At 48.9% G+C, this 17,212-nt stretch overlaps 1 protein-coding gene across 10 annotated transcripts in view; it reads right to left on the bottom strand.

Annotated features, from left to right (window-relative positions):
• The window catches only part of CACNA1C (calcium voltage-gated channel subunit alpha1 C), a 278,202-nt gene that overhangs the window by 11,127 nt on the left and 249,863 nt on the right, over nt 1–17,212 (bottom strand). For 8 of the 10 annotated variants that reach the window (XM_077267071.1, XM_077267064.1, XM_077267067.1 and 5 more), the window contains 12 exons: nt 15,282–15,311; nt 12,299–12,427; nt 12,138–12,203; nt 11,452–11,543; nt 11,082–11,244; nt 10,872–10,999; nt 10,106–10,202; nt 9,820–9,922; nt 9,336–9,437; nt 7,022–7,149; nt 6,353–6,487; nt 55–392 (listed from right to left, as the gene is read on the bottom strand). In XM_077267071.1, the coding sequence (XP_077123186.1) occupies nt 55–392; nt 6,353–6,487; nt 7,022–7,149; nt 9,336–9,437; nt 9,820–9,922; nt 10,106–10,202; nt 10,872–10,999; nt 11,082–11,244; nt 11,452–11,543; nt 12,138–12,203; nt 12,299–12,427; nt 15,282–15,311 (1,511 nt within the window). The remainder of the gene's footprint in view (nt 1–54; nt 393–6,352; nt 6,488–7,021; nt 7,150–9,335; nt 9,438–9,819; nt 9,923–10,105; nt 10,203–10,871; nt 11,000–11,081; nt 11,245–11,451; nt 11,544–12,137; nt 12,204–12,298; nt 12,428–15,281; nt 15,312–17,212) is intronic. The other 2 variants (XM_077267069.1, XM_077267070.1) reach the window with 1 other exon arrangement.

The raw sequence follows: 17,212 nt of genomic DNA, 5'->3' as shown, positions 1-17,212 counted from the left end.
GAGGCTGAACAGACTCTCATCATCAAGTAGTTGTCTTTTGAAGCCTAGTCTTACCTCTTGGAGCCAAGTTTCCAAGATCCATGAGTACGAACTGGGCAGCTCTGTCCTTCTACAGTGCTGATGGTGCTCTGGTATGGAAGCAGGTTGGGAAGACGTACCAAAGCTGTATTGTTGGCGTTGTTAATGTTGGCATTGGAGCCAGAAGACGAGTAACTGCTTGGAGTGAATGTAGAGTCCACTAGCTTCTCATGAGATGGAGAATCGAGGTCCCCGGGGCCACCAGAGGTCTTGTTGATGTGTAGTGGCCGCTGGGTGGTGAATGTTTGTGGGAACGCACTTCGTACCTCACTTTGGTAGTAGCTGACATGATTCCCAAATAAGCCTCCTGCTCTCTGCGGGTTCAGACAAGAAGAGATGAAGAAGTCAGCACAGGGCACTAAAATCACAGTGATTTTCTGGACAAAAATGCAAAATACAATTTGCCTTTTCATAAATTTTACGCTGGATATTTCACATTGCATTTGCTGACTACAAGCTGCTGTCCTGTTACTTCCAAGTCACTTACGCAGAAGCTTATTCCTCCAGAGGCAATCTACCTACTGTACACGGTCACATCACTTACCATATATTTTATAAAAGGCAACTTATATTTTACATTCACTTTGTGTCACTGCGCTGACTGACCACGGGAGATGCAATGTACACAATCAGATGCCCCATGGATCGACAACAATGTACGACTACAATTTCATAGCGAGAGACATGGAAAGTGCAGGATGTCACATAACCCAGCTCTGAAGCATTTCAGCAATACACATATCAGCCAATATTAAATGATACATTGTAATCAATGATTTTTTTGGGGGGAGGAGGTGTCGCCCCCAGAAAGGAACAGCCGGATGTTTGGTCATAGGTGTATAAGCTGATATCGGGATCTATCACGTCAAATCAAGAAAATGGCATTTAAATCCAATTCACTCTATAAAATGGGATTTAAGCCAATTTCTACAACCTACAGGAAGGTGACACGTGACCTGTTAGCATAGGTTTGCTGTTACAGGACAGTGAGCACAGTGTGACATAAGTGATACAATGTAACACAACCATGACACGGATGTAATGTTATCAAAGCAGAGGTATGATACTGTTACCAAAGTACGTGACAGGTTTGATACACTGTTACCAGAGCAGGCGTACTCCGCGGAGGAGTGATACAATGATACAGAGCAGACGTACTCAGCAGAGGAGTGATACAATGATACAGAGCAGACGTACTCCGCGGAAGAGTGATACAATGATACAGAGCAGGTGTACTCAGCAGAGGAGTGATACAATGATACAGAGCAGACGTACTCAGCAGAGGAGTGATACAATGATACAGAGCAGCTGTACTCAGCGGAGGAGTGATACAATGATACAGAGCAGACGTACTCAGCAGAGGAGTGATACAATGATACAGAGCAGACGTACTCAGCAGAGGAGTGATACAATGATACAGAGCAGGTGTACTCAGCAGAGGAGTGATACAATGATACAGAGCAGACGTACTCAGCAGAGGAGTGATACAATGATACAGAGCAGCTGTACTCAGCGGAGGAGTGATACAATGATACAGAGCAGACGTACTCAGCAGAGGAGTGATACAATGATACAGAGCAGACGTACTCAGCAGAGGAGTGATACAATGATACAGAGCAGGTGTACTCAGCAGAGGAGTGATACAATGATACAGAGCAGACGTACTCAGCAGAGGAGTGATACAATGATACAGAGCAGCTGTACTCAGCGGAGGAGTGATACAATGATACAGAGCAGACGTACTCAGCAGAGGAGTGATACAATGATACAGAGCAGACGTACTCAGCAGAGGAGTGATACAATGATACAGAGCAGGTGTACTCAGCAGAGGAGTGATACAATGATACAGAGCAGACGTACTCAGCAGAGGAGTGATACAATGATACAGAGCAGCTGTACTCAGCGGAGGAGTGATACAATGATACAGAGCAGACGTACTCAGCAGAGGAGTGATACAATGATACAGAGCAGACGTACTCCGCGGAAGAGTGATACAATGATACAGAGCAGACGTACTCAGCGAAGGAGTGATACAATGTTATAGAGCAGGTGTACTCAGCGGAGGAGTGATACAATGATACAGAGCAGGTGTACTCAGCGGAGGAGTGATACAATGATACAGAGCAGACGTACTCAGCAGAGGAGTGATACAATGATACAGAGCAGCTGTACTCAGCGGAGGAGTGATACAATGATACAGAGCAGACGTACTCAGCAGAGGAGTGATACAATGTTATAGAGCAGACGTACTCCGCGGAGGAGTGATACAATGATACAGAGCAGACGTACTCCGCGGAAGAGTGACACAATGATACAGAGCAGACGTACTCCGCGGAAGAGTGATACAATGATACAGAGCAGGTGTACTCAGCGGAGGAGTGATACAATGATACAGAGCAGGTGTACTCAGCAGAGGAGTGATACAATGATACAGAGCAGGTGTACTCAGCAGAGGAGTGATACAATGATACAGAGCAGCTGTACTCAGCGGAGGAGTGATACAATGATACAGAGCAGACGTACTCAGCAGAGGAGTGATACAATGATACAGAGCAGCTGTACTCAGCGGAGGAGTGATACAATGATACAGAGCAGACGTACTCAGCAGAGGAGTGATACAATGATACAGAGCAGACGTACTCAGCGGAGGAGTGATACAATGATACAGAGCAGACGTACTCAGCAGAGGAGTGATACAATGATACAGAGCAGGTGTACTCAGCGGAGGAGTGATACAATGATACAGAGCAGACGTACTCAGCAGAGGAGTGATACAATGATACAGAGCAGGTGTACTCAGCAGAGGAGTGATACAATGATACAGAGCAGACGTACTCAGCAGAGGAGTGATACAATGATACAGAGCAGACGTACTCAGCAGAGGAGTGATACAATGATACAGAGCAGCTGTACTCAGCGGAGGAGTGATACAATGATACAGAGCAGACGTACTCAGCGGAGGAGTGATACAGAGCAGGCGTACTCAGCGGAGGAGTGATACAGAGCAGGCGTACTCAGCAGAGGAGTGATACAATGATACAGAGCAGACGTACTCAGCAGAGGAGTGATACAATGATACAGAGCAGGTGTACTCAGCAGAGGAGTGATACAATGATACAGAGCAGACGTACTCAGCAGAGGAGTGATACAATGATACAGAGCAGACGTACTCAGCGGAGGAGTGATACAATGATACAGAGCAGACGTACTCAGCAGAGGAGTGATACAATGATACAGAGCAGCTGTACTCAGCGGAGGAGTGATACAATGATACAGAGCAGACGTACTCAGCGGAGGAGTGATACAGAGCAGGCGTACTCAGCGGAGGAGTGATACAGAGCAGGCGTACTCAGCGGAGGAGTGATACAATGATATAGAGCAGACGTAGTCAGCGGAGGAGTGATACAATGATACAGAGCAGCTGGACTCAGCGGAGGAGTGATACAATGATATAGAGCAGACGTAGTCAGCGGAGGAGTGATACAATGATACAGAGCAGCTGTACTCAGCGGAGGAGTGATACAATGATACAGAGCAGCTGTACTCAGCGGAGGAGTGATACAATGATACAGAGCAGACGTACTCAGCGGAGGAGTGATACAATGATACAGAGCAGGTGTACTCAGCGGAGGAGTGATACAATGATACAGAGCAGACGTACTCAGCAGAGGAGTGATACAATGATACAGAGCAGCTGTACTCAGCGGAGGAGTGATACAATGATACAGAGCAGACGTACTCAGCGGAGGAGTGATACAATGATACAGAGCAGCTGTACTCAGCGGAGGAGTGATACAATGATACAGAGCAGACGTACTCAGCGGAGGAGTGATACAATGATACAGAGCAGGTGTACTCAGCGGAGGAGTGATACAATGATACAGAGCAGCTGTACTCAGCGGAGGAGTGATACAATGATACAGAGCAGCTGTACTCAGCGGAGGAGTGATACAATGATACAGAGCAGACGTACTCAGCGGAGGAGTGATACAATGATACAGAGCAGGCGTACTCAGTGGAGGAATGATACAATGATACAGAGCAGACGTACTCAGCAGAGGAGTGATACAATGATACAGAGCAGCTGTACTCAGCGGAGGAGTGATACAATGATACAGAGCAGACGTACTCAGCGGAGGAGTGATACAATGATACAGAGCAGACGTACTCAGCAGAGGAGTGATACAATGATACAGAGCAGCTGTACTCAGCGGAGGAGTGATACAATGATACAGAGCAGGTGTACTCAGCGGAGGAGTGATACAATGATACAGAGCAGGTGTACTCAGCGGAGGAGAGATACAATGATACAGAGCAGGTGTACTCAGCGGAGGAGAGATACAATGATACAGAGCAGGTGTACTCAGCGGAGGAGAGATACAATGATACAGAGCAGACATACTCTACGGAGGATTGATACAATGATATAGAGCAGACGTAGTCAGCGGAGGAGTGATACAATGATACAGAGCAGCTGTACTCAGCGGAGGAGTGATACAATGATACAGAGCAGCTGTACTCAGCGGAGGAGTGATACAATGAAACAGAGCAGACGTACTCCGCGGAGGAGTGATACAATGATACAGAGCAGACGTACTCAGCGGAGGAGTGATACAATGATACAGAGCAGACGTACTCAGCGGAGGAGTGATACAATGATACAGAGCAGACGTACTCAGCGGAGGAGTGATTCAATGTTATAGAGCAGACGTACTCAGCAGAGGAGTGATACAATGATACAGAGCAGACGTACTCAGCGGAGGAGTGATACAATGATACAGAGCAGACGTACTCAGCGGAGGAGTGATACAATGATACAGAGCAGACGTACTCCGCAGAGGAGTGATACAATGATACAGAGCAGACGTACTCCGCAGAGGAGTGATACAATGATACAGAGCAGGTGTACTCAGCGGAGGAGTGATACAATGTTATAGAGCAGACGTACTCAGCGGAGGAGTGATACAATGATACAGAGCAGGTGTACTCAGCGGAGGAGTGATACAATGATACAGAGCAGACGTACTCAGCGGAGGAGTGATACAATGATACAGAGCAGGTGTACTCAGCGGAGGAGTGATACAATGATACAGAGCAGACGTACTCAGCAGAGGAGTGATACAATGATACAGAGCAGACGTACTCAGCGGAGGAGTGATTCAATGTTATAGAGCAGACGTACTCAGCGGAGGAGTGATACAATGATACAGAGCAGGCGTAATCAGCGGAGGAGTGATACAATGTTATAGAGCAGACGTACTCAGCGGAGGAGTGATACAATGTTATAGAGCAGGCGTAATCAGCGGAGGAGTGATACAATGTTACCAGGGCAGGTGTACTCAGCGGAGGAGTGATACAATGTTATAGAGCAGGCGTAATCAGCGGAGGAGTGATACAATGTTACCAGGGCAGGTGTACTCGGAGCAGTGATACAATTTTACCTGGGCAGGTGTACTCGGAGCAGTGATACAATTTTACCTGGGCAGGTGTACTCGGAGCAGTGATACAATGTTACAGAGCAGGCGTAAACAACGGATGAGTGATACGATGTTACACAGAGGATACATACAGATACCAGATGAGTACTACAATGTGATACAGCAGGATATTAGATGCTGCAATAGAGATGAACTCACTGGGGCGGTGATACAATGTTACAGGTGCAGTGATACAGAATGAGCGATACAATCTGAAACCACAGGATAAAATACTGAGTCTGAAGCAATGACACAAGTAAACAAGCAGCTGTGCATTGTTACACACGCGGACAAGCCTCGGTAATGAAACATGCTGAAGGCTACACTGAGGCTTTGGTCGCCTGGTGTGAGCAGTGTCACATCGCCCCCTCTCATCTAATAATGGTCACAGAGGTCGCAGGACGCCATCACTCTCACAAATGTGACCATTTCATACACAAGTGCAAACATTCTTCTGGTTTGTCTGGAAATTGACATCATGTGACAACAGTCTCCTCCTGTCGCCCTAATCTAAGGACAATGAGCTGTGAGAATGACGTGTAGGATAGTACACGGTGTATGCGGGAGGATATACAGTAGATGGAATACACTGGGGGTGTTAGTACGGGGGTACAGAGCAGCAGGCACAGGGTGCACACGTTATATACAGCAGGATGGATGCAGAGCGCGCTGGTTACGGGGTGACATACGCTGGTGGGATAATAGCTGGCGGACGTGTTGTAGCAGAGCGGATTCAGTCCGTGTTACCCACAAGCGTCATATACACGATCGCCCCAGCACGGTCAGTTCCTACACACCCTGAAGATGTCGTCCTCTGACGCTGCAGACACGGCCTCCTTCATGGCTTTGTCCAACTCTTCCTCTGCGGTCAGGTCTCCAGAAATAGCTCTGCGGATCTCAGGCCCGATATCATGCAGCGTGCGTAGCCCGGCCTGAGGGGAACCACAAACATCTGGGCTACTAGCCAGGGCCGAGGTTTGCCAGCTCCGTACCAGTAGTCAGGACCTGGATTACGGGGCCCTTCTTATCCTGGGGGCCATTTACATAACAGCTGGATATATATGGTGTATACAGAGTGGTATATAAGGTTATGTACAGATGGTATATACAGTCATGTACAGGATGGTATATAGGGGGATATACAGAATGATTTATACAGGGTGGCAGATATGGCAATGTACAGTAATATACAGTTATATAGGGAAGTATATACAGTTATGTACAGGATGGCGATGACGAGGAGGTGTATACACTCATATGTAGGCGCTATATCCACTAACTGCCTCTTATATAGAAAATTCAATACATTGACTATATATTGGCTTGCATCGGCATCAAAGGGTTAATATATGACACTATACTGTCCTATAGTCTGGAGACGTGACAGACCCCGTCCGTCTGACTGAGCCCCCTCGTCTTCCCACCTAACACAGCGAACTCCAGGATGATGGCAGTGATTACTATACCTGCAGCGAGAGAGCGTTGCGCTGGGAAGGTTTTCCTACCAACCCCTGCTCTTTGCGTTTCTTGAATTTCCGAAAATATTCCTGAATCAGGAATGTGGCGTAAAATTTTCCCACAGTGACTTCATCATCTGAGAGAAGAGCAGACAATGGTGAGTACCCAGAATCCACAGCTAGGAGCGCGTTTTCTGCATGTCTTATGTATGGGGCTACTAAGAGCCACGAGCAGAAATGTTCATGTGTTAAGGTTTCATTTTATCAGATTTGCTTCCCTTGTTCCCTCCAGTGGCCAAATACACCGAGCAGCACGGTCTGTCTCTGCTGGAGATGGGAATCCCAGCACAAGCTGCAGCCGCACATCGCACGGCTGATCCTGTGTGCTGCATTGTCATCCCTTCCAACTCATCCCTTCCAACGTAACAGTGGGATTGAATGCAAGTCCTGTGCCAGGTATCCCGATATTACATAGGAAGAATGGGGCTTCAACTGAGCAATTTTCTCTAGAGGCCGGCCGCACGACTACCCCTTCTCTAGAGGCCGGCCACACGACTACCCCTTCTCTAGAGGCTGGCCACATGACTTCCCACCTACTGTAGAGGCCAGCCGCACGACTACCCCTTCTCTAGAGGCCGGCCGCACGACTACCCCTTCTCTAGAGGCCGGCCGCACAACTACCCCTTCTCTAGAGGCTGGCCGCACGACTACCCCTTCTCTAGAGGCCAGCCGTACGACTAACCCTTCTCTAGAGGCTGGCCGCAGGACTACCCCTTCTCTAGAGGCTGGCCGCACGACTACCCCTTCTCTAGAGGCCGGCCGCACGACTACACCTCCTCTAGAACAGTGTTTCTCAACTCCAGTCCTCAAGACCCCACAACAGGTCATGTTTTCAGGATTTCCTTAGTATTGCATAGGCAATGGAATTAATGCTTGAGCAGGTGATGAAATTATCACCTGTGCAATACTAAGGAAATCCTGAAAACATGACCTGTTGTGGGGTCTTGAGGACTGGAGTTGAGAAACACTGCTCTAGAGGCCGGCCGCACGAGTACTCCATTCTCTAGAGGCCGGCCGCACGACTACTCCATTCTCTAGAGGCCGGCCACATGACTACTCCATTCTCTAGAGGCCGGCCGCACGACTTCCCCAACCTCTAGAGGCCGGCCGCACACCTACTCCCTTACCTAGAGGCTAGCCGCATGACTCTTCCATCCTCTAGAGAATGATTACACGGCTACCCCCTCCTCTAGAAGATAGCCACACAACTCCCCCATCCTCTAGAGACCAACTGCACGACTACCCCCTTCTCTAGAGGCTGGCCGCATGACTCCCCACTTCTCTAGAAGCTAGCCACACAATTCCACCGTTCTCTACAGTCTAGCCGCACGACTTCCCCCCTTCTCTAGAAGCTAGCCACACGTCTCTTCTTCTCTAGAGGCCAGCCACGCGTCTCTTACCCCTCACTAGAGGCCAGCTGGCTGACTCCCCCCCCTTCTCTAGAGGCCAGCCACACGTCTCTTAGGGTACCGTCTCACAGTGGCACTTTGGTCGCTACGACGGCACGATCCGTGACGCTCCAGCGTCGCTCCATTATCGCTCCAGCGTCGTAGACTGCGGTCACACTTCGCAATGCACGGCGCTGGAGCGATAATTTCATGACGTATTTGCGATGTAGAAGCCGTTGGTTACTGTGCGTACATCGTATACAATATCGTGAACACCTTTGTTACACGATGCGATCATGCCGCCACAGCGGGACACTTGACGACTAAAGAAAGTTTCAAACGATCTGCTACGACGTACGATTCTCAGCGGGGTCCCTGATCGCAGTAGCGTGTCAGACACAGCGAGATCGTAAGTATATCGCTGGAACGTCACGGATCGTGCCGTCGTAGCGACCAAAGTGCCACTGTGAGACGGTACCCTTACCCCTCGCTAGAGGCCAGCCGGCTGACTCCCCCTACTCTAGAGGCTAGTCACACGTCTCTTATCCCTTGCTAGAGGCCAGCCGGCTGACTCGTCCTTCTCGAGAGGCCAGCCACACGTCTCTTATCCCTTGCTAGAGGCCAGCCGGCTGACTCGTCCTTCTCGAGAGGCCAGCCACACGTCTCTTATCCCTTGCTAGAGGCCAGCCGGCTGACTCGTCCTTCTCGAGAGGCCAGCCACACATCTCGTATCCCCTGCTAGAGGCCAGCCGGCTGACTCCCCTCCAGTCTTTGGCTGGGTCAGCATTAGCAGGTGACTGGCACCACTTTCGCAATGTGTTGCATGTAAAGCTGCATCTTGCCCAATATTCATCACCAAGGAGCATTTCACTTACCGCCAGCAGGGGGCACCACCTGATCCAGGAGTTTCATGCTGGTTCTTTTCCAGATCTTTTTAATGATCGCCCTGAGCTCTTCGTTAGCTTGTTCTAGGTTACCTGTTGGGTGGCAGAATTGTTAGCAGCGGGGTGAGGGGTACAAGCCGCGATACATTGCACAAGTGGGGCTCACTTACAAACCCCTTATACTTTGTGTCCGTGGCTATAGACGATCTGAGATCTGTGATTTGTTAGTAACAGATTGCTACTTTTATGGTGTAGAAAAGTCATAAACTCTGACGCCCTCTGCTATAAATGTGCCACTTTTTACAGCTGTCGACATTTTTAAGGGGGGAGGGGCAGATTGAACATCACTTATGTTGTAAATTGACAAAAAATTATAGACTGAGCATAATTAATTCCTTCTCAATGGTTTTTTTAAGAAGGAAAGGAACAATCCTTGACATAATGTATAGAAGATGGTGTGAAGAAATATAATTACCGTCAGTTTTAATGCATAGAGATGTCCGAACCAAAGCGAAGAGCGTGGCGTTAAACATGACCGTCCCATCGCTGTTCAGAGGCATGTTCATGGCGACTAACCGCTGCGTGACAGAGAAAACGGAGGTGATGCAGGCGTCACACGCTCCAGAGTACGTCAGGGCGCCTCGTCCACCTGGAGCGCTTTGTTACATCATTGCGGAGTGAGAATCAATACTTGGTGACGAGTGTAACATTGTGGCAGGAGGGCGACATTCACACCGTGTCCCCGACATGCATCCGATTACCTTACACGCCACACGATGCGGACACAGCTTTCCAAATCCTAACGGCGGCTGGATCCGTCTTAGCAGGGTCACCACATCCAGGTGCTTGATACGACCCCTGGGTCAGGAGACAAATAACGTTTTAATACATTTTCTGCAATAACTGTACTATTGTCATAATCCGTTCCAGGCTTTAATACTGTCTTCCCTTTTTCCGGGCGGATAGTGTCAAGGGTTAACTTTGCTCTGCCTCATTCTGGGTTCAGGTTTGCTATTTAGCTCCTATGCATCCTGCTGGCGGTGTCAGCTATAGTTCTGCCTTCGGCGTGTGAACCTGACTCTGGTAGCTCTTGATTTGTCCTGCTGTGATCCCTGACTTTCCCCGTGTCTGTTGACTCTCTCTGTCTGCCCTTTTCCCAGCGTTTCCCTGTTTGTTGGTTTTGATTCTCTGGGTTCTGACTTGGCTTGTATTTGGACTCTCTTCTGCCTTCTGACTTCGTCTTATCAGCTTCTAACCGTTGCTGAACCTCCTGGCTTGTTCCTGACCACATGTACTTCTTATCCCTTTTGGTACTTCTGCCTCTGATTGTATTTTGACTCAGCTTGACTAACCACTGTCTCACCACTTGGTGGCGCCTGTGCTGCAGCTCTGTGGTGCTTCTCTGTGTACGCAGTCTCACTTCCCTCTCAAGCTCCCTCTTGTTGAGGTTGCGTTATACTGCACTGCAGCAGCATGACAGCTATATTTCCCTACATTTACTGATCGAGGAACGTCTGACTCTCTTACTTGGCCTCCGGATCATACTCTGCCCAAATCCTTTTAAATTCATCCAAATGATGAGGACCCAATATGGACCAGTCTCGCGTCAGATAGTCAAAGTTATCCATAATGACGGCAACAAACAGGTTGATGATCTGCAGAGGAAGAAAGGAAAAACTGACGACTCTGTTCACCCAGACCAAATCCGAGAGGAGTCGTCAGAGGGGTGAAACCCACCAGGAAGGCGCAGAGCATGTAAAAGCTGATGAAATAGAAGACGGCAAAGCTGCTGCCACAGGTGTAGTCGTCGTCGTTGCGGTGGACCTCAGATTCGGGGTCACACTTCTTGTTGGGGAGACAGGCCAGCATGATCTCCTGCCATGCTTCACCAGTCGCACATCTGTGAGGACCACACGGGGCAGCGGCGAGCAAAAGAGGTGAAAGAATGGACATTATTAAATCTACGGCCACAAGTGAACGCTGCAGACACAGAAACATATTCTTTTAAATAGAATATATTGTCCACATTTGTGGCTTGAATGCTTTATTTTATAAGGATGGAAAAGCTCGACAGGCAAACCACCCCTCCGATCCACGTGCCACCAACCTGAAGAGCAGCAGGACGGCCTGAGGGAAGGTCTGGAAATTATTATTCCTGTTGATGTCTGTCGTGTCGTTTAGTGCAATCTTCCCAAAAACCTGCACAGAGAAAATCATGTCAGCGACATTTTATAGTTTTATAATTTAGGAGATGATGGCACATGGTGGAGAATGTGATCTGCAGTACCCGAGAACGGCCACTACCCGGTGTACGGCGCTGTGCTGTTCTGCCTTTCTACATTATGTACACCCGGGATGATCGGGCGGAGGGACGGGTGTCCGACCCCAATGATTTGACATCGATGACTTCGTCTTAGGATAGGTCTTCAGTATCTAAGTCCTGGACAACCCCTTTAGCTAAAGATTTTTGTCTTCAGATGAGATGACCACAGTGAGCTTGGAAATTTAAAGGGGTAGTCCGGTTCAGAAAAAAAAATCTAATTCTTTTAGTAGCAGAGTCCTCTTTACAGGATCCTCATCTGTTAACTACAAAGAGCGCTTCTCGCTGCAGGGTAAAGCGGGGCAGCACATAACACACTTGTCAGTGGGTAATGCTTCATTTCTCCTGTGGAGGCACTGTGGGCTAACGGAACGCCTTCTATTGAGAGAGCGCTCTGGGATCTTGGAGGGGATTTATCGAGGGGATGGGACCTCTGATAAAATGTGAACAAAATGGTGAAAAGGTTTCCTTACCTGCATCCCAATCACCGCATAGATAAAAAACAGCATAACTATCAGGAGAGCCACATACGGCAGTGCCTGTGTGGGAAGAAGGGACACAATGGTGTCAGGAATCCATGTGATAGGGACGTGGTGTTAAGACTGTACGATTAGAGCAGATGGATCCTCGTTACCTGGAAAGACTTGATGAATGTCCAGAGAAGGGTCCGGATTCCCTCCCCACGACTGAGGAGCTTTACCAGCCTCATAACACGAAAAAGCCTGAAGAAGGTGATGGAGATGCGCGAGTTTTCCTCCCCCTGCTACAATATACAGTGGTCGTAGGTTAGAAAGGATCCGAGGCCGCTGGCAGGCGCTGCCTGTCTATCCTACCCTGCCCAGGCCCTACACTCTATCCTACCCTGCAGACCCTGCCCAGGCCCTACGCTCTGTCCTACCCTGCAGACCCGCCCGGACCCTACGCTCTGTGCTACCCTGCAGACCCCGCCCGGACACTACGCTCTGTCCTACCCTGCACACCCTGCCCGGACCCTACGCTCTGTCCTACCCTGCAGACCCCACCCGGGCCTTACGCTCTGTCCTACCCTGCACACCCCGCCCGGACCCTACGCTCTGTCCTACCCTGCACACCCTGCCCGGACCCTACGCTCTGTCCTACCCTGCAGACCCCACCCGGGCCTTACGCTCTGTCCTACCCTGCACACCCCGCCCGGACCCTACGCTCTGTCCTACCCTGCAGACCCTGCCCCGGACCCTACGCTCTGTCCTACCCTGCAGAACCCACCCGGACCTTACGCTCTGTCCTACCCTGCAGACCCCGCCTGGACCCTACGCTCTGTCCTGCCCTGCAGACCCCGCCCGGACCCTACGCTCTGTCCTACCCTGCAGAACCCACCCGGACCCTACGCTCTGTCCTACCCTGCAGACCCCGCCTGGACCCTACGCTCTGTCCTGCCCTGCAGACCCCGCCCGGACCCTACGCTCTGTCCTACCCTGCAGACCCCACCCGGGCCTTACGCTCTGTCCTACCCTGCACACCCCGCCCGGACCCTACGCTCTGTCCTACCCTGCAGACCCTGCCCCGGACCCTACGCTCTGTCCTACCCTGCAGAACTCACCCGGACCCTATGCTCTTTCCTACCCTGCAGACCCCACCCAGGCCCTACGCTCTGTCCACCCTGCAGACCCCGCCTGGGCACTATGCTCTGTCCTACCCTGCAGACCCCGCACGGGCCCTACACTTTGTCCTACCCTGCACACCCTGCCCGGACCCTACGCTCTGTCCTACCCTACCTGGACCCTATGCTCGGTCCTACGCTGCAGACCCCGCCCAGCCCTACGCTCTGTCCTACCCTGCACACCCCGCCCGGACCCTTCGCTCTGTCCTACCCTGCACACCCCGCCCAGACCCTTCGCTCTGTCCTACCCTGCACACCCCGCCAGGGCCCTACGCTCTGTCCTACCCTGCACACCCCGCCCGGACCCTACGCTCTGTCCTACCCTGTACACCCCGCCCGGACCCTACGCTCTGTCCTACCCTGCACACCCCGCCCGGACCCTACGCTGCCAACACTCCAAAAATTTCCAGATCTGATCTTAAAAAAAACAAAAAATCTAAATTGTTCATCAACACTCAGGAATCTTGTAAGTCTACTTGACTCAGTGCTGTCTCTGAAGTTTCCCTACCCATAAAAAACATTGGAAACTATGGGCCTGAATTTCGGATGTAGTAACATCGATGTCATCCAAAAATGTGGTACCCCAAGGATCTATATACACCGATACCTAAAGTCTAACGGCTTCCACGTAAAACTTTCCTCCCATTAACCCCTAATCTGCAGAAATAAAACAAAACAACATGAAGACTGGAGAGGACGGACGGGTCGGAGGATTTCTTGTTGAGAACATCTCAGGACTCCATCGGATGCCGGCCACCATTAGGCTCAATGGCGTTTTGGTTTTTTTCGAAGACTTCTTGCAAATTATTTCAATTAGTGTCAATTACAAATTAGCCGTAGATCGTCGCAGGTTTCTACTCTCCCCAAGAAGAACATAAAAGAAACCAATTACACTTCGGGAATGTTATTGTTCCACGCGAGAATGCCGCCGTGCCGTAATCCGCTTATAAAACACCACCTCCAAGTTATAATTTATTAATTCTATGGGGGTTGTATAAATGTCACAATACCAAAAACCGTCATCTCTAATTACAGCCGCTGCGGAAAACGCTACTGATGGATCTCACTGACGATCTACAAATCCTCCTGTGATCCGAGCCGTAGTGGTGATCGTGTCCCCTGCACCTCGGATCCGTGCTCAGTAATTTCACAGTAAATCTAGGGATAGGAGATTTGTTTTTCTCATACAGAGATCCAAATCCCCTGCAGAGACAAATCGGGGAACTTATTAAAGAAATCATTTGAGAAGAAGGCAGTGCCACCGTGTGACAAATTTACAGGAATTATCGCAAATTAGTCCAGATGTCAATTTCCGATGGACGGAGATGTGGCAAATTTTACTCCTACGTACTTTTGGTTTCAGACTGAGGAGCAAAACCTCAATCTTAGCACATCAGCACCAAAGCATTAACTTGCCAAGAGATCGATTGGTGGCACAGAGGGAACAGCGCAGGAGGCATAATTTATCCATTCGGTAGGTGAGAGATGCTGCCGTCACGGCTTCCATCACCTGCCGATGGACGTCGCATCCATGTAAAAGGCGCCAGATAATCCTCTTGATGGATTCCATGATATCGGTTATGAGATTATGGCAATCTACCCGGGCAGCATTAATATTTGCCGCTTTCCAGAGCATCGATCAAGGCCCTGAACATTTAAAGTTTTCAACAAGAATTCCTCCTGTTCTGTCCTCTTCAGGTCATTCTGCCGGAAAGTCGGGGCCACCTCTTGGGGTCTCCACCCTGGACTGGCCCAGTGGCAAGCGGTAAGACAAGCTTAGAAGAACAGAGTATTACACAGATAAACCACAAAGTTCACAGCTCAGGAGACACAAATACAACATGGCGGCCACAGGGCATGCAGAGAAGACTAGACAAGGTGTGGAGAGAAGAGCCCCGCAGTCGGGGGCACACAGCTGTGTCAGGGGTGTCAGAAGAAAGAAGGGGTGACAGTGCTCTGAAGGGTTGTTTGGTCTTACCATATTGTGGCATTGGGCATGTTCACCTGTCTTTAAAGAAAGGCAGACAGAGATAAGATGTAATACCGGCTATATCCACAGGGGGGCACAGTACAGCAATATGATCAGCATGGAGGGTAGGAAAAGGGGAAGGATAAGCAAGTGGAATACAAAATACAGCTAAATCGTGACATCGTCAACCCTGGTGGTACTCTGGTAGAAGAAGTCTTTTACTGCTGCGCCAAACTACAACCCCCACCATCCTGGTCATTTATTGGGATACTAGGGGTGAGATGCTGGAGGTCGGAGACCTCTGAAAACTTTACATCTTTTTCTTTGGGCCTTCTTTCCAATTACGCTGGGCGTAAAGGGTCAATGTTTTTCTAATTCTGGACATTCCCCATTAAAGGGAATCTGTCAGCAGATTTTTTCTACCTCATCTGAGAGCAGCATGATGCAGGCAAAGAGAAGCTGAATCCAGTGATGTGTAACTTAGTTTACTGGGCGCAGCCGTTCTGACATAATCAGAGGTTTTAGATTTAGAATGAAGCAGAGCTGAGGAAGCTAACCCTGCCCACACCACAGCTGGCACCGCCCACACCAAAGCTGGCACCACCCACATCAGGCTCTCCATGTGCAAATATAAACCTAAACAACTAGATCCACAACATATTTGTCACTTTATTACACAATTTAAAAAGACACAAAACAGATAGAATACAAATTATTTGATATTATTACTTTGTATTTATTTACAAATTCTATTTTGTGCCTAATTTATGGCTATCGTTTAGGTTTATATATGCGGGTACATCCTTAGGCTCTTATAAATTTTTGGTATTTCCTTCTTTTGTAGGTGTGTGTCTCCATGTACAAAGTCCATAGACAGTGAGGTGCTTAGTGGCCGGAATAGTCTAGTCTGGCAATGTTAATATCTTGGTGATAAATCCTTCGCAGTTAGTAAACAGCACAAGTGACACATCCCTGAATTCTGGGTTTTAGCCTCTGTCTCCGGCAAAATCCTGCAGACAGATTCCCCATTAATGAATGAAACATTTCCATCTGAAATCTGCAATGATCTGTGCCATCGCAGGTCTTGTAGGGTTGTCAGAGTGTCGTGCGGCTGCAGAACTGATCGATTTCTCGGTTCACTCTTCACATGCCGCCATATGGGGCCTCTGATGTGGAGCCACGCAGTCTTCGATCAGTGAGTCTACGGCAATGTGCACAAGGCCATATTATTCCAGCCAAGTAGACCAGGTGACAACCTCTATAGCAGAGGTGTCAAACTGCATTCCTCGAGGGCCGCAAACAGGTCATGTTTTCAAGATTTCCTTGTATAATTTAATCACCTGCACAGAATGATTCCAGCACCTTGTGGAATGCTAAGGAAATCCTGAAAACATGACCTGTTTGCGGCCCTCGAGGAATGCAGTTTGACACCTCTGCTCTATAGGACCCACAATGGCATTATTTACCACTTTAATCTTTGCAGAAAAGTAAAGAAGAAATGGCCAAAGCAACTCCTGTTTGGTGCTTTTTTTTTACTTAAATACATGTATTTTTGGCTAAAAATTGGTCAACCTGATTTTTTTTTTCACAAGAACATTTGAAGGTGATTCTAGTAGGATTTCACCTCCTGAATTCAAAATATGTCGTTAGAATTTTTTCATAAGACGCAGGTTTCTTTTTTTTTACGCTTTATATTTTGAATTTTAGCACTTTTTACTATTTCTGTTGTGTGCGGTGAACTGACGTTTAAGAGTCAGAGACGAAATTTAACACCACTTGCAAAAAAGTGCTATGAGCCTTACTTCGGGTGTAAAATCGGTGATCTCGAAAGATACTGGGCACCATCAATGCTGTTGGTTGGAAAGATGGTTCACATCATGTGCCATTCCGATGGTTTGGAGGGAGCCCGAGGGCCATTTAACAGATTGCTATTTCTCACT

The sequence above is a fragment of the Ranitomeya variabilis genome, chromosome 5 (assembly GCF_051348905.1).
Source record: "Ranitomeya variabilis isolate aRanVar5 chromosome 5, aRanVar5.hap1, whole genome shotgun sequence".
Lineage (NCBI taxonomy): Eukaryota > Metazoa > Chordata > Amphibia > Anura > Dendrobatidae > Ranitomeya > Ranitomeya variabilis.
This window is presented reverse-complemented; position numbering and strand designations above follow the sequence as displayed.